The sequence below is a fragment of the Chinchilla lanigera genome, unplaced genomic scaffold (genome assembly GCF_000276665.1).
Source record: "Chinchilla lanigera isolate Chin_1 unplaced genomic scaffold, ChiLan1.0 scaffold00126, whole genome shotgun sequence".
NCBI lineage: Eukaryota > Metazoa > Chordata > Mammalia > Rodentia > Chinchillidae > Chinchilla > Chinchilla lanigera.
The window spans coordinates 2,185,904-2,203,508 of record NW_004955527.1 but is presented as its reverse complement, the minus strand read 5'-3'; the positions used below and the strand labels follow the sequence as shown (position 1 = coordinate 2,203,508).

Below are 17,605 nucleotides of genomic sequence, written 5' to 3'. Positions count from 1 at the left end.
CGGAGCCTGATACAGCGGACACCTGGCTGTATGTGTGGTCCTTAAGGTCACACGCGGCGGGCGACGAGGACGGGCACTGGAGCCCCCTGGCGGCGCAGATTCCCACCCCGAAACTCTGGAGAATAAAGAGGATGCCAGAGCTGCCCGCGAGCACCGCTGTCTCCTCCCCGGATGCGTGTGGAGCGGCCCCCAGCTCCGGCCCTCCCTGGTCTCCTCCTCCCTTCCCGTTCCTTGGCAGGGAGAAGTGGGTCCCCCACCAGGGCTTATGCGGCTTGTCCTGGATGGAGCTCGGCCGATCAAGTGGGGTCCCAGGGTGTGACTCTTTGCACAAGCCTGGGGCAGCCGGAAGTTCGGGGGGGGGGGGGTGACGTGCGTCTGCCCACCGGGTTCCCTTGCCCGAGGGCTGGAGGACACCCCTTCCGCCGCAGAGATCAGGTCCGACTCATCAGGACATAGCCACCACTTTAATGTCACCAGAGAACCAAGGGGAGCTGGGGGTGCAAGGAGGGGGAGGGGTCCCGGGGGGAAGGCGCTGGGCACCGAGGAAGAGGTCCGGATGGTGAGGGACAGACAGACACTCCGGGGACGGAGCCCGAGGGTGCTTAGCTACCAGAAGAGGCGGCCCACCTTGGATGGGGCAGGCGCGGGGAGTGGGGGCTACGCCGGGTCCAGGCAGATCAGGTCTCCAGGCCCCACTCCAAGGGGGCCTCCTGGTCCCTTCCATGGCCTGTCGTCTGCCTGGGGACACGGCTGGCAGCTCCCCTGGGACGGCTGCAGAGTCCTTGAGCTCACAGAGGGCAAGGGGCCCACTGGGCCAAGGAGAGAAGGGGGTCACGGCTCCCCCTGTGGGGGGCAGGTCCACGAGGCACACAGTGGTCCATGAAGGGTGCCTGTCCGGTGGGGTCCCAAGATGCCCAGACCTGGGGTCCCGTGTGCGGAGGCTGCCAGCCAGGCCCGGTGAGGTGTGGGCGGGCGCTGCACCCTGGCCGGCTCAGTTGTAGAACACCTCGTCCTCCTCTTCCCAGAGGGAGCCGCTGTCCATGGAGGGCAGAGAGCCCTGCAGGGGGGCCCCACCCTCCGGGCCCGGGCCCCCAGGCAGCCGTCTGCGATGCTGCTGCTCAGGGCTGGGGGGCTGCGAGCCAGCAGCTGGGATGGGGGGCTCCTCGGGGGAGGGCCAGTCGTCCGGGGAGAGGCCGGGGGATGAGAAGGCCAGGAGGCTGTCGTCTCCCAAGGGGCCGCTCCGAAGGCTGTCCTGAAGGTAGATGCTCTCCAGGTCTGGAAGGCAAACGGTACAGGAGAGGACGGGGTCCTGCTGCTGCTCCATGCCCTCTCCGGGCATGAGGGGGACCTGCCTTCTAGTCCTGCTGCTTCATCACTGAGCTGAGTGACCACTGGCAAGTCACTCAACCTCTCTGAGCCCAGTTTCCTCCCCGTGGCAGGGAGGAGCCAGACCACACTCCGAAATGGGCCCCCAGCACCCTCGGGGCCTGTCCCTGCCCCTCCTGGTCAGAGGGAGGGTCATGAGGTAACTTAATGCAGGCATCACCCAGGACCCCAGCTCCTGGAGCCCTCCACCGTTACTCAGGGTTCTAGAAAGGAGGTGAGTTAGCTGGGCACAGCGGCGCATGCTTGTAATCCCAGCACTCTGGGAAGCTGAGGCAGGAGGATTGCAAGTTCAAGTCCAGCCTGGCAGCTTAGTGACTTATTAAGAACTTGTCTCTAAATAAAAAAAGGGCTGAGGATATCATTCAGTGTGAAGGCCCTGGGCTCAACCCCCAGCACTGCAGGAAAGAAAGAGAAGGGTGGGCAGAAGGAAGGACGACAGAGAGGAGGCAGGGAGGGTGGGGGCTGCGCCTGGTGGTTACTCCAGAGCCGGCTCTGACACTGAGTCGAGTGATTCCTGCACCTCTAAGTGCCTGAGGCTCCTGAGTGGGGACAATAGGATCTGTCCCCAGGGCAGCTGTGGGGACACGGGACGAGCACATGGACAGTGTGAGCTACAGCGGCACTTATTCTGCTCAGGCCGCCCTGCGCCTGGTGGGGTGGGGGTCACGGCCTGTTTCACAGAAGGAAAGGAAGGGCTGGGGGCACCGAGCAGGCAAGCAGCGCCCCAGCCGGCCCTGCCCACCCTGCCACACCCCTGGGTGTACCCTGGAGCTGGACAGCATCCTCGGGGCTGTCCTCAGGGTGCAGCTCCTCGTCGTCCAGAGAGGACCAGGCGCTCAGCGTGGCTTCTGTGATGGCGAACTGTTCGGCCACCCCTGGGGGACAGCGAGACCCAGCTCAGCAGGGACACGTGGGGAGGGGGCTCTGCGCCACAACAGCCCTCTCAGCCGCCCATCTCCCCACGACTGGATGCCTGCTCCATGCCACATCCACCTGCCTCCGCCTTCTCCGCCTGTGGGGGGCTGGGCCCCGTGCCCCGCTGACCTGCGGCGAAGCGCGCCTCGCGGAGCTCGTCCGGGAGGCAGCAGTAGTGCTCGTCCTCGGCTGGCGACGGCGCCCAGCCCGCCCGCGGGGCGCTCCAGCCCTTCCACTCGATGAGGTGTGCCACGCGGCCTCGCGCCATGGCCGTGGGCTTGGTGATGTGGTCCTTGATGCTCTGCACCACGCCTGGGGCACGGGGACAGTGGGCGACAACTGTCCCAGCACCAGGCCCCCCAGTGTCCTCGCCCCCCATACCGAGCCCCACACCCCACACCTGTGTATCATCCAGTGCCTCCAGGGCACCAAGGCCCTGTGCCCTCAAAGCCAGATGCTACCCTGTGGCTGATGCCTCTGTATGCCACCGTTGCCCAGCCCTCGCCCTGCTCTGCCCCCCACTTCACTTAGATGCCGCCCCATGTCCCAGCCCGGTGGACGGTCCTGCTTCTTCCTCAGATGGGCCACGCCTCCCCCAACAATCTAACCCCGAAGCAGGATCCCTAAGACACCATCCCTCTCTCTCTGTCACACACACACACCATCGGCCACCCACACAGAGCCTGTCATTCAAAAAGCACAGAAGAAGCCGGCAGGTCTGCCCGCTCTGCTCCCTCAGCTTTGTCCGGGCAGGAGCCTACCCACGAGGGACGAGGTGGCCAGGGCCGCCACGCTGTAGTTGCCGGCGCGGGCTCTGGAGTCGCACAGGTAGCCGTTGGTGGTCTGGAAGCACCTCTGCAGCAAGGGGGCGCGGTGTGAGTGGGGGGCTGCTGCTTCTCTGTGGCCGCGCCCCACCGTGTCCCTCACCAATGACCCCCCGCGTCCAGCCCGCCCCACCCAAGCCGGAGAGAGCAAACCAGCCTCCTCCTCCCCAGGGCGGGCAGGACTGCGCGCACAGCTGGGCACAGCGGAGGAGGGCGGTGGTGTCCAGCAGGGCCTTCGCACTGACCTGCCAAGGATCCCAACAGAAATCCTGCTGTTTGTCCTACAGCAAGAGGAGAAGGAGGGTCAGGTGGGGCCCGGCCACCCCATGGCTGCGTCCTGCGCGGGGATGGGGGTGGCCTGGTACTCTAAAAGGTCAGAGCCTGCCGTGTGGGCTCTCTCCTGGCACTCAGAAAGGAGGGGGACAGCCGTGGCCCTGGGAGGCGAGGCAACGGGCAGGCGAGAGATCACAGCTGGGTTCCCAGCTGGGCATCTGTAGACTGGTGACCCAACAGCTCAGGCCATCAGCTTCCTCCCGTGTGGCACGGGTGACCATGCCACGGACCTCACAGGCTGTGACATAACACGGGCACAGTGCTCAGAGTGTTCCATGTCCTCGACAATGGCTGGAAAGAAGGTTCAAGCCGCAGGTCTCTGGGGCAGGCGTGGACACTGCACCCGGGCTTGAGGACCTGGGCAGCGGCTTCCCTGATGGACTTGTGCGGAGAATCCACCCCTTTCTTTCCCAGGGGACAGTGCAGGCTGCTGCAGAGCTATGGGCTTATTGTGGAGCCTGCTGTCTGCGGGCCTGAGGTAACTGTGGTGGGAAGACCTAGGGCAGGGCTGGCTTTTCTAAACACGCCCGGCCCAATCCTGGGCTGCCCGTTTCCATCCAGACCCTCCCCATGCTGAGCTGCAAACCTAAGGGGCCCTGGTCCCAGGGGCAGAGGGGAGGCAGGGGCCTGGGATGGCTCCTGCTCCCTGTGGGCGGCTGCGGGCGCAGGCAGGAGGCAGGGTCGCTGCTTACCTTGCCAGTGACATGGCCTGCAGCCGCGGCGGGAGGGTGGCCGGGGGGCAGGTCTGCGGTGAGGGGGTCTGTGCCCCGGGGCATGGGGCAGTCCTTGTGGGCACTTGTGAACAGATCTGGAAACAAGGACAAAGGCAGGAATTTAGGGAAGCCCAGCACTAGCTGGAAGAATAAAGCAGGGGGAAAGCAGGAAGTGAGGGAGGGAAGCAAACCTAAGTAGAAAAGGAGGAAATCAAATTATCCCTGTTTGTAGATGATATGAGTTTATATACAGAAAAGAACTAAAGACAGCACCAAAAAAAAACACTGAATTGGTAAATGCATTCAGTAAGGTTGCAGGGTACAAAATCAGTATACAAAAATAAGTGGCTTTTTATTGTACACCAAATTTGCTGAAAAAATGCCAGGCATGGTGGTGCACGCCTGTAATCTCAGCACTTGAGAGGCTGAAGCAGGAAGATCATTGCATTCAAGACCAGTCTGGGCTACAAAGTGAGCTCAAGGCCAGCTTGAAATGCATAGTGAGACCCTGTCTCAAAAAGACAAAATAAATAAACAAACATTTGCTGAAAAAGAAATCAAGAGAGCAATCCTTGTCATAGTGACTCCAGTGATAATGATGGTGATGATGATGGTGCAGATGGTGGCACATAACTGTAATCCCAGCACTTGGGAGGCTGAGGCAGGAGGATCGCTGTGTGGCCAGCCTGGACTACATAGTGAGTTCATGGCCAACCTGAACTACATAGCAAGATCCTGTTTCAAAATAATAATAATAATAATAATAATAATAATAATAATAAAATACCAAGGAAGTGAATGATCATCTACAATGAAAATTATGAAATGCTATGGAAAGAAGTTGAAGAAGACACAAAAAATGGAAAGATATCCCATGTTCATGGATTGGAGGAATTAATATTGCTAAAATGTCCATACCCAAAGCAATCCACAGAATCAATACAGTTCCTATCAAAACACTAAGGACATTCTTGAAAGAAACAGAAAAACACTTTTAAAATTCAGATAGGCTGGGGATGTAGCTCACTGGTATGGTGCTTGCTTAGTATGCACAAAGTCCTGACCTCAATTCCCAGCTGCAAAATAATAACAATAATGATAATAACAATAAATTTTAATGGAACTACAAAAGACCTCCAGAGAAATAACAAGCACAATCCTGAGTTAAGAGGAAAAAATTGGAGGAATTCTAACAGCTGCTTTCAAAACATGCTACAAAAGTACAGTACCCCAAAGCAGCATGGTACTAGCGTAAAAACAGACACAGAGGGCCAGGGGAACCAAACAGAGAACCCAGGAAAAAAATCTATGCATCTGTAGCCAACTGATTTTTTACAAAGGCAGTGAGAACATACACTGGAGAAAGGAAAATCTTGTCAATGAATGGTTATAGGGAAACTGTATATGCAGAAGGATGGAACTACACCCCTATGTTTTACCATATTAAAAAAAAAAAAAAAAAAAAAAAAAAACTAGCCAGGTGTGGTGGTACACACCTATAATCCCAGCTCTCAGGAGGCTGAGGCAGGAGGATCACCATGAATTCAAGGCCAGCCTGGGCTACATAATGAGCTCAAAGCCAGCCTGAATGGCATAGTGAGACCCTGTCTCGAGGAGGATCAAAAGTTTGACACCAGTCTGGGCAACTTAGTGAGACCCTGTCTCAAAATAAAGAAAAAGAGCTGGAGATATAGCTCAGTATAAAGGTCCTCGGTTCATTCCTCAGTAACACACACACACACACACACACACACACACACACACACACACACACACATGCACACACACAATGTATAAAGACGTAAATATAAGACCTGAAACTATAAAACTACCAGTAGACAACAAAGGAAATGTGTCAGAACAGTGATCTGGGTGAAGATTATTTGATGTGACCCTAAAAGCACAAACAGACAAATGAGATTATATCAAGCCATAAAGCTCTGTACAGCAACAGGAGTGATCAACGGAGTAAAGAGATAATTTACAGACTGGGGGAAGATATGTGCAAACTTCTCAGAGAAGGGATTATTAAAAATGTATTTATTTATTGTGGAATGGGAGTTGAACCCAGGACCTTGCACTGAACTACATCTCCAGCCCTTTCATTTCTTTTATTTTGAGGCAGGGTCTCACGAAATTGCTAAATTGTCCAAGTTCAGTTTTACATTGTGATCCTCCTGCCTCGGCCTTCCAGAGTGCTGCAATTACAGGTGTGTACCACCAGGCCCAGCCAGACAAGAGGTTAATCTCCAGAATACATAAGGAACTCAACAGCAAAAGAAAAACAAAACCAAAAGCCAGGTATGACACGCACACTTGGGAGTCCCAGCACTTGGGAGGCTGAAGCAGGAGGATCATGAATTTGAGGGCAGCCTGGGCTACATTGCAAGACCTCGCCTCAAACAAAACAAAGTAAGACAAGTACTCTGATGTACAGAACTGACAGATAAGCTAAATAGATATTTCTCAAAAGAAGATGTGCAAAAAGCCATCATGTGTATAAAAAGAGCTCAACACCCCGAGCTCTCAGAAAGATGCATTCTAAGGCAGGACGAGTTCTCATCTCACTCAGTGCTGTGGTCAGAACGGCTGTTACAAAACAGACAAGAAACAGCAAACCCTGGAAAGGATGGGGACGGAGGGGAACTCTTAGATACAGTTTGTAGGTGCAAATTAGTATGGCCACCATGGAAACGGTATGGAGTCTCCTCAAAAACTAGAAATAGGGCTGGGTGTGGTGGTGCATACCTGTTATGCCAGCACTCAGGAGGCTGAGGCAGGAGGATCCCTATGAGTTTGAGGCCAACCAGGACTACACAGTGAGTTCAAGGCCAGCCTGAACTACATAGTGAGACCCAGCCTCATAAAATGACAAACAAAGAAATTAAACCATCCTGAAACCCAGCAATCCCACTTCTGTGTATTTATACACCCAAAGGAACGGAAACCAGTATGCAGAAGAGACATTGGCACCTGCCTGTTCATGCAGCAATAACAGGCCTTTCACAGCAGCCGAGAGAGGGAGGCAACTGCAGGGTCACTGATGGATGTGTGGTGTGGACACAAAATGCAGGGCTATTCAGGCATAAAGAAGAATGAAATCCTGAGGTGCACACGGTGCCGCACACCTGTGATCCCAGCACCCAGGAGGCTGAGGCAGGAAGGTTGCCACAACTCAAAGCCAGCCTGGGACACATAGCGTCTTAGTTACTTTTCTCGTTGCTGAGACAAAATATGCAACACCCACAAGTGAAGGGAGGAAAGGTTTATTTCCGCTCAGAGTTTGTAGAGGTTTCAGTCCATAATCGGCTGGCTCCAAGGTAGGCTGGCGCCCAGGCAGGGTGGCTTGGCAGAAACCATTCACGGCAGAAGGTAGCAAAGCAACAAGGGATGACCGCAGGTCCTTCCGTCCCTCATGTGTCATCCAGGCTACTCACACCCTGAAGCCTAGCGACACCGAGCCTAGCACCGCACCATGAATCAACCCCAGCGTCACACACTCTGGATTCAGCCACCTCTGAAAAAGCCCCCCGTGAGCACACGAGGCTTTGTGGAGACAGCTAGACACAGGCTGGAACACGCAGTGAGTTCAGGGCCAGCCTGAACTCCATCGTGAGACCTTGTCTTGCAAAAGCAGAACAAAAGAATGAAATCCTCTCAGCCTGGGCAACATGGATGGAAACGGAGGACACGAGGCCAGGGAGAAGGAGGCCAGCAGCACATGTGCTCATGTACGTGGATGCTGAAAAGTTGATCTCACAGAAGCAGGGAGTGGGATAGTGGTCAGTGAAGCTGAGAAGGGGTGAGCAGGGATAGAGAGGCCTAAGGTTACAGGAGGGTGGGTAGGAGGAGTAATTTTTCTTGTACGTGGTACTAGGCATTGAACTCAGGGGTATTGCACTGAGCTATATCCCCACCCTTAATTTTTTTTTTTTTTGAGGTAGGGTCTCACTAAATTGCCAAGGTGACATTTGAATTTGTAATCCTCCTGCCTCAGCCTCCCAGAGTGCTGGGATGACAGGCGTGCTCCACGATGCCTGGCTAGAAAGACTAATGTTTTGGTTTGTTTTTTGAGACAGGATCTCACTATGGAGTCCAGGCTGGCCTTAAACTCACTATGTTGCCCAAGCTGGCCTTGAACTCTCCTGACTCAGCCTCCCAAGTGCTGGGATTATAGGAGTGCGCCCAAACTTGCATTCACCTCCTCCTGACTGCAGCTTCCTCCACCTGCTTGTGCATCCAGCTCACACACACACACAGCGCTGGGTGCGACCTCCACTTCCTGTGTCCTGCTTTCCCCTCCCCCAAGCCAGGCTGGCTTTTGTGAGAGGACCAGGCCCTTGGCACTATTGAAACCTCGCTGTGGACAAGTCCCAAGGGCGGTTTTTCTGGCCTCACCCCCATGGCCCTTTCCCGCCCTGCAGAGGGTCTGTGGCATGTGGCTCAGGCAAACCTTCACACCCCAGCCCCGAGCCCACACCTGACCTCCGACTGAATTTCCAACCCCCTCCGTGGAAGCCTAACTCGGTCCAAGCAACCCGGGCAGAAGGGAGCGCCCCAACTCAGGCTGCACCAGCCACACTCTGGGAGTTTCTCAGAGTCTGTGCCCCGCTTCATGCTACGATGCCACCCAATCCACAGTGGAGTGCCCGGCTCTCTCCTGCGTCCCCACCCTCACCTTCTCCCGGGTGGGCCACCACCCGCTCCCCCATGCAGCACCAGTCGCTGTACCCACCCCCAGCCCCTTCTCCCTGGGAGGCACAGCCCGGGGCCCGTGGGGTCCCAGCAGAGTCCCTGCGGGGGCAGTTAGCAGGGTGCTCTGCCCACACTTCACCTTGGACCCCTGCCTCCCGACCTGCGCCCTCTGCATCCGACAGAAGACAGGCGGCACCTCTGGTGTTCTGGGACGGCCGCCCACCTCGGGCTGTTGCAGCGCAACACACACTCAGTGTTTGGGACAGGAGCATCTCCTGAGAAAAATGCTGGTAAGTGATTTTCCAGAGGCCGTGGCCTGATGCACACCTAGCTGGGGTCCCTGTGCTGAGCACGCAGGCAGCTGTGCCGCAGGGCAAGCGCGGGGGTCTGGCATGAGATGTGGCATCCGATAAAGAGCCCGCAGCTGCCCGGGGCCTTCCCCCACACGCTGCCCGCAGGGGCTTGGGCACTCGGTGGGTTTTAAATTTATTATTATTTTTTGTTTTTGAGACAGAATCTCACTATGCTGCCCAGACTGGTCTTGAACCTCAGAGCTCATGTGATCCTCCAGCTTCAGTCTCCCGAGTAATTGGGACCACAGTGGGGAGACTGCAAACCACCTGCCTCATGTTTTTACTTTATAAACTTTTCATTGTTTTTGAAACTCTCTGACTCCTTTATAATTACCCCAGAAAGAAGGGCTATCATCAAGAAATAAAGTAACAATAAATGCTAGCAAGGCTGGGGGATTGTTACTACACTGTTTTGTTCTGTTTTGTTTTGTAGTTTTGTTTTTTTTTTAAAGACAGGTCTCACTGTGCAGTTCAGACTGACCATGAACTCACTATGTAGCTGAGGCTGGCCTCAAAGTCTAAACGATCCTCCTGCCTCAGCCTCCCAGGTGCTGGGATTATAGGTGTGCACCACCATGCCTGGCTTGTCTATACTGTGGCAGGGAATGTACACTAGCACAACCACCATGGAAAGCAGTGGGCAGATTCCTCACAAAACGGAAACTAGAAATTCCATTCAACACACCTATTTCCCTCCTTTTTTTCCAAAAGAATCAAAGACATCATATTACCGTGATGCACGCACACCTGTGTTTATAGCAGCACAACTCAGAAAAGCTCAATCCTGCCTATCAGCAGGTGGGTGGACAAAGAAAAAGTGGTATTTACACATGAGGGAGACTATTCTGGCATAAGGACGAACTTGAGTCATCTGAAGGAAAAAGGATACACCTTGAGACCATAATGTTAAGTGAAATAAACCAGACACACAAGCTTAAATATCACATAGTTTCTCTTATATGAGAAACCCAAAATATAAATGAAGAGCAAAATAAAAGGTAGACAGTCGGAAGTAGGGAGACAGATCTTTCTCACGGGGGAAGGGACCGAAGAAAATGATCTGAAGAAAGAAACACAAACACATTGTACAACTTCATGAAAATTTTTTCTTTTTCCCATGCAGTACTGGGGACTGAACCCAGGATCTTTCACACTGAGCTACGTCCCCAACCCTTTAATTTTTTTTTGTTTTAAATTCTGAGACAACAGAGTCTTGGTAAGTTGCTAAGTTGCTCAGGTTGGGCTCAAACTTGTGATCCTCCTGCCTCAGCCTCCTGGAATGCTGGGATCTCTGGCATATGCCACCATACTTGGCTCCAAAATTATTGTCTTTTGGGACAGGGGTGTAGCTCCATGGTAAAGCACTTGCCTAGTATGTGGGAAGCCCTGGGTTCAATCCTCAGTGCAGAAAAAACAAATCCACATAAACAAAGATTAAAAAGTTAGTACAGGGGCTGGGGATTTAGCTCAGCAGCACAGCGCCTGCCTGGCAAGTGCAAGGTTGTGAGTTCAATTCCCAGTACTGGAAAAAAAACAAAAACACAAAACAAAACAAAAAAGTTAGTACAGCAAATACATAAGCCAGTGACATCATCATTTATGATCATTGTCAATTTGTGGGTTTTTTGGTACCAGGAATCAAACTCATGACCTCAGGCTTGCCAGGCAGGCGCTTATGTCTTTGAGCTATATCCCTTATGATCACTGTTGAGTTCTGTGGACTATACATAACGGCCTGTGTCTTTTCATATGATCGAAGCAGGGTTGTTTATAACAGCAAACTACAAACACCTGAGGAGCGTGTTGCCCTGTGATGTCACAGGGTAACAATCGTTGTTCAGCTCCATTCTGATCTTAGGGGATCACTGCTGTGTATGCTGCTATCGCTGATCAAAGCTCGGTAATGCGGGGCACAACTGTATCTGAGGATTCATACTGTCCCCACCTGTGCACCCCCGAGCCAATGACCGGCAGTCACAGGACTGGGGTGCTGAGATTGCGGGCGTGCACCCCCCAGCTGGAATGTGGGATTTTCAAGGGCCAGGCTGACAGTGAGGAAGGCCCTGGGTTTGGGTCTCGCAGGAATCCCTCCCTCCATCTGGAGTTTGCTCCCCCACAGTGGCTGCAGCTTCACCGACCACACCATTTAAGTCCCTGCTGGAAAGCTGTGACTTTAGCACGGCCTACCAACTGTCTTACCTAGCCGACACCTGCCCCTGCTGTGCCCCACCTGCGGCACCTCGCATCCAGCACCCAGCACTCTGCAGGTTGCGCCCAAGGCTCTGGGAGGAAGGACTTCCTCAGCTTTATTCACTGTGATTCCCCCAGTTCCTGCCTCAGGGCCCAGCACGTAGTAGGAATCAGTATTTCTTGTGAGGACAAGGCAGGAGAACTCGGACGCCTGGTGTTAGGACTCCAGATAAAGTGTTTTGCCCCGTATCTCCAAGCCCACCCAGAGGGCGGGGCAGAGCTGAGAGCAGACATCCCCTGCCAAGTGCAGCCCGCCCTGGCTGGAGGGGAGAAGGTGTCCTGAAACTGGACCCCACACTTTCCTCCTGGCCACAGTGGACTTTGTATGCAGCAGACAGTGGGGTGTATGGCTGTGGGAAGGGTGTGGGGCGGGAGGCTGGAGGGGGCCGGGGAGACAGCCACCAGGGAAGAGAAGCCAGGGTCACGGCAACCCCTCTCCCCTGGTGACCCAGGCATCGGAGGGCAGAGCAGAGCGGACAGTGTGGGACCCTGGGCCAGTCCCGCCTCTCTCTGGGCTTCTGTGTCCACATCTGCACAGGTGGTTTTCCATCGGGGGTGTGCCTTTCGGTGGGTCACGCGAGCCACTGACTGGGCTTTTACTGTTGGTGGTGTGCGGATTGAACCCAGGTCTTCCCTCGGAGCTGCATCCTCTGTCCCAGCTACTTAGTTGCTAATTTGCGATCTTCCTGCCTCAGCCTCCTAGTGCTGGGTTTATTGGTGTGTGTCAAGCCCAGGTTCACTAGGTCTATTTTTTAAAAACAAGATAGAAATGAGTAGAATGGAGACTACCATCAGGGCCCACAGCGGAGCGGGGTTAAATCTTGTTTCCTGAAGTTTCTGTTAAGTTACGTGGAACGTGCACACACATACTTGGGAAGGATTTTCGGGGTTGCAGTGTAACATAGATTTATTCCTATGGGTCTAGTCCAAATAGTTAATTTGTGACTTATAGGTTCAGAAATGCTCCTGGAATAGGAGGTGGCCCCGGCTGCAGGGTGTCCCTGGGAATTTGGAGAGGTGCTGGGGCATTTGGGGGCCCTGCCCATCCCCCTGAAGCTGTTCTGGAACTCTGCAGCTGCAGAGCAGTGGGCGAGGTGGACGCACGGCAGCCAGCACGGAGGAGGTGGCAGGCAGTGCCAAGGCTGGGTGGCAGTACCTGAACAAGGTCGTTTATGAGAAGGCGGTGGGCTTGGGAACTCCTGGCTCCCGGCCCTCTGCAGCCTGCCGCCCCCACCTCAGCTGGGGTGCAGGTGCCACCGCCCTCGTGCCTTCTCCCCTTGAGGACTTTGGCCCCGTGATGTCACAGGCTGGTTGCCATGGAGACATCAGGTAACCAACCAGCCCAGGGTGAAATCACTGCTCTTAGCCCAGCTGGGACCAGGCCGCGTCACCGCCAGGAGCCACTGGAAAAACACAGTTTCATGCAGGGTGGGGGCTGGGGACAGCTGGAGGGGACCGCTGGCTCCTGCCTTTGCCGCTGTCCCCCATGTCCCAAGGAAACAGGGGGGACCTCCTTTCTGTCCAAGTCCACACCCTACTCCCCTGACCTCAAGCTCCAAGGCCCCGTTTTTTGGGCTGCTCTTTCCCCCTTCCCTGACCTCAGGAGTGACAGGTCTGGTTGCCACAGCAACAGGAGGGGCCATCCACATCCTTCAAAGACAGGGCTGTCACCCAGAGGTCTCCTCCACCCCTCAGCCTTCAGTCAGAGCTTCCTTTCTGCCGGGGACGGTTCCTGACTTCCCCCAGGCGCCCGTCACACTCACAGCCTGACCGCATGGACAGTTCCGCCTGACACTGCCGGAACCCCTCTAGGTTGGCAGCGCAAAGCTCACACCCAGCCGCCCCTCCCTGCCTGTTCCCTGGGGGGCTGCGGCACGGCCCCTCGTGCCCCTCTGGTCTGCTTCAGAGCCCCCCAGTGCCTGCCGCTGCCCTTTAGGGCTCTGCGTCCCAGCCCATTAGTCACCGTGGTTGCCATGTGTCCCCAGAGTGTCTCCCAGAGGGCGGGGAGGGCCCTGCTCTTTCCCAGCGGCCCAGTGCTGGGCCGAGCTCCCCTGGAGACCACGCAGTCACTGAGCAGCAACAAGGCGCCACCCCGCTCCTGTAGCGCCCCTCCCTGGCCAGCCACGGCTCCTGCTCGAAGCCTGGGGCACCTGCAGCCAGGTGCACAGGTGGCCCCTCCAGCCCCCCCCCCCCCCCCGTGGCAGCCAGACTCCGTCCTGGGCTCTGCAGGAGTGGCTCCTCCCACACCCGGCCCTGGGTCCCAGTCCCCACGCTTCCCTTTCCTGCAGGGTCCCTGGCGGGGGTGGGGTGGGGTGTGTGTGTGTGTGTGTGTGTGTGTGTGTGTGTGTGTGTGTGTCACATGGCTGGGCCCCAGGGGCTTCTGCTTCTCCCGTGTGATGGGAATCACAGAGCAGGAGGGCTGCGCGCTCCACAGCGGCTGCTCTGCCCTACCTCAGTTTCTCTTTCTGGACAAGGGGAGAGAGCCTGGCCAGCCAGTCCTCTGGTCCTATCCTGTTTTAGAGGGAAGCCATGGAGGATGAGCCCTTGGCCCCCCGCCTAGTGAGTCACTGCCTGGGAGCAGGCCACGGAGCCTGGCAGCGATCTTGTTCCCGGAGGACGGAGTGTCCTCCTCTCCCCAGGACATTGGTTTATAAGTCACCTGAGCCAGGATGACAGCTTCATCCTTGGGTTGGTCCAGCTCAGAGCTACCCAAGGAAATCCCTTTCTTTCCACCCACAACAAAGGACTTCATGCACCCCAGCTCCTTCCTGTCTGCTGCAGCTGCTCCTACCTTGCCTCCTCCAGGCAGCCCGCCCAGATTGGCCTCCACTGTATCAGGTGACTCCTCCACCAGTAGCCCTACAAGGCTCAGGCTGGCTTTCAGTGATTTGCTGCTACTGTGTATGAAACATCTGCTATGTGTTGGGTACTGTCCTGGCCTTTCCCTGGACCCTTCAAACAACCCTGCTGAGTAGACACTTTCATGTCCACTTTAGAGGTAGGGAAACAGGCTCAGAGAGGTTAAATCACTTATGCAGGTCACCAGCTAGTAAGTGCCAGAGGGGTTCAAACCTAGGCCGTTTCATGTTGGTACACACCTGTAATCCTAGCTACTCGGTAGGCTGAGGCAGGAGGATCACCAATTTAAGGCTAGCCTGGGCAACTTCGCAAGACCCGGTTTCAAAATAAAAAAGTCTGGGATATAGCTCAGTGCAAAGGCCCTGAATTCAACGCCCAGTACCACCAAAAGGGAGATGGAGGTGGGGTTGGGGTATAACTCAGTGGTGGAGTGCTTGCCTAGCATGCACAAAGCCGGGAGTTCAGTCCCCAGTACCTCCAAAAATAAAAAAGAAAGCAAAGCGCATGGGGCTCCTCGCTCAGCTCTGGGGTCCTACAGACCTGGATTCGAGTCCACCTCTCTAAGCCTGGCTGGGAGATCTGAGGGAAGGCCTGCGTCTCTGGGCCCTGGGCCCCTCCCAGGGTTGACGGAGAACTAACTGGGTCAGGGGAGCAGAGGCTCTGTGTGGCTCAGCACAAGCACCCAACAAACGGTAGCTTAAAAATAGATAACGAACACAAAACAGCTCCCGGACACGGCCTTTGTCGCCTTCATCTGGTCCCCATCCCTTTCCCTCTGTCCTCAGGCCCCGAGTGAGGGAACGCCCGCCCCGGCTTCCTCTCCACGAGGAGGACAGCGCCCCTTTCAGCAAGATGCTCTGGATCAGCTGTGTGCACGGAAAGCGAATAACACAAATTACCAGCGGGAGGAAGCGCTAGCGCTGACGTCGGCTCTGTGGCAGGCACAGATTACACGGCCAGTGTGCTGAAGGACTTAAGCCATGGCTCCCCCAGCAACCCAAAGACACCGACACTGTCACATTCCCGTCTTAGGGCTGAGGACACTGATGGGAAAGGGACACGGTCACTGAGGTCACACCAGGCTTAGCAGGATGCTGAGGCCACAGGGCTGGTGAACAGTGGGGTGGAGGTTGGACCCTCAGCCGGACAGGGTGTAGCCTGAACCTGGGGGGTGGGGATTTACAGGCTCCAGGCTCAGGGTGGGCATCAGTACAGAGCTCATGATCCAGCTGCTCAGATGTGCCCTGGCCCCGGCACTGCCCGGGCACAAGGCGCTGTAATTAATGGCACAGGTGTGAAGATCAGGTGGGAGCTCAGGAGCCCATGGACTCCTGCAGCTCCAGGGAGCAGGGCAGATGCAGGCAACACAAGACAGCCACACGCCCCGCCTCCAGGATGGTCCATGCACAGGGTTTAGGCTCGGACTCTCCTATTTCCTAGCTCCGAGGCCCTGCGCAAGTCGTTCAACTGCCTCCTGCCTCCTCCTTGTAAAACAAGGGCTATGGTGCTATAAAGCCCAAGCCAGATTTCTGTGCCAAAAACTTTCAGACTGGTATCTGGTAAGCTATAAGCACTTGGACCATATTAGTGACGCCTGGAGGGTGGGTGGCCCCCATCCAACTTGCCCTGCTGCATGTTAAGGCTACAAGTGGTCTCATGCACTCAGAACGGGGCCACAGCAGGAGGGCACAGCTAGATCCGGGGGTGGCACTGGGGAAGCTCAGGCAGCACAAGGGAAGTGGAGAGGGTGTGTCCCGGCCAGGGTGACCTCAGACGGGCCTGGCAGAGGGAGCATCGGTGAGGGATAGAGGACTTGGGCTTTAGCCTCACAGCGTGACCTTGGCAGGCGTCCCTTCCTCTCTGGCCTCTGTCCTCTGCTCCGTGTCCCTTAGCTCACAGACTAGTCCACCCAGGGCAGGGTCCCCGAGGCACCTGGCACGGGATGACCAAGTGATGGGGGAGGGACACGGTCACTGAGGAAGTACCCAGGTGCCAACGCCTGGAGCTGGTCCCATTCGACACTGCCTGGAGCCTTGGGGGTTTCTGGGGACACCTCAGATGTGGAGAGCCTGTGACTCCTAAAGAACCTTGAACACTCCTCACTCCCAGAGCTACCGCCCCTCCCACTCAGCTGCAGGCACACAGACAGGTGCTGTGCCAGGCCCATGCCTACTCCGAGCCTGCACATAGTAGGTGCTCTATGAATATCGGCTTGGGCAATGCTCACTAAGCTCCTCCAGCCTGAGCTATTCCTTCCCCTCCCCCACTCACGATCCCAGCTCGCACACTTGCAGCAGGGTGTGTACAACCGCCCTCCCCAGGTGTCCCCATGAGCCAGTGACAAATCCCCTTGGAGTCCGGGGAGGGCAGGGGCCCTGCTCTTGCCTCAAATCCCCCAGAACCAGGTCCCCTCCAGGCCAGTCCAACACTCTGCACCTGAGTAAGCAAGTGGGGGTGATGGGTGGCGTGTCAGCCCCCCAGACCTTGAGGTCAGAGTCGGCAGATCTGGCCAGGGCCAGTGACAGTGCAATCCAAGCCCCGCACCCTGGCCCCACTATGGGGTGAGGGTCCCAGGTGGAAGCGAGGCCCAGCCCAACCTCTTTCTAAAATGTCACCCAGCAGCCGGCTGGGGAGGGGGCTCTGAAGCCACCGTGCCCATCCCCCAGCCTCTGTACCCGACTCACAGACAGGGGGTCCCCAGGCCTGCGCTACCCCCAGGTGGGGGCAGCTTTCTCCAGCTTCCCCGCAGCATCTTGGGGACAGTCAAGGGTGCCAGGACAAACAGGAGAGCAGGAGGGCATCCCTGGAGCCTCAGCCGTCCTCTGACCCCTCCAGGGTCCTGCCTAAGCTGGGCTGGCTCAGGGCGAAGGGTGTGGGTGGGAGAAGGGGAATTTTCAGAACTTGTTCACCACCCTTAACCCCTTCCTGCCAGGGGCTCTGGCACTGCAGATGGGGACGCGGGAAGAAAGGGGTCCGGCGGGGTGTAACAGTGCCTGCGTCCAGGGGGCGGGGTGGGGGGTCTACTCTATCTCCCTGCGCCCCCTGCCTTCCCTAACAGAGCAGCCAGGGGAAACCCGAAGCCTCCCGCCAGGCGCGCCGGGGGTGTGTGGCCGCGGGGAGACAGCGCGCCGGGGACCCTACTCCATGCCACCTGCCGGGTGGAAGTAGGGCCGGGATGCGGTGACCTCCGTCTGCCCACCCCGCCCTCGCAACCCGCGTCCCGGGGCACCGCGTCCCCTGAGTGCCGCGGGTCCGCGCAGGGCGCCCCCACCCGCTT

At 56.4% G+C, this 17,605-nt stretch overlaps 1 protein-coding gene across 3 annotated transcripts in view; it reads right to left on the bottom strand.

Moving 5' to 3' along the window:
* Positions 1-445: 445 nt before the first annotated feature.
* Fam131c (family with sequence similarity 131, member C) overlaps positions 446-17,605 on the bottom strand; it is a 20,440-nt gene continuing 3,280 nt past the window's right edge. For all 3 annotated transcript variants that reach the window (XM_005409846.1, XM_005409847.1, XM_005409848.1), the window contains 6 exons: positions 4,151-4,266; positions 3,371-3,406; positions 3,063-3,156; positions 2,431-2,613; positions 2,151-2,261; positions 446-1,275 (listed from right to left, as the gene is read on the bottom strand). In XM_005409846.1, the coding sequence (XP_005409903.1) occupies positions 992-1,275; positions 2,151-2,261; positions 2,431-2,613; positions 3,063-3,156; positions 3,371-3,406; positions 4,151-4,266 (824 nt within the window). In that variant the 3' untranslated portion in view covers positions 446-991. The remainder of the gene's footprint in view (positions 1,276-2,150; positions 2,262-2,430; positions 2,614-3,062; positions 3,157-3,370; positions 3,407-4,150; positions 4,267-17,605) is intronic.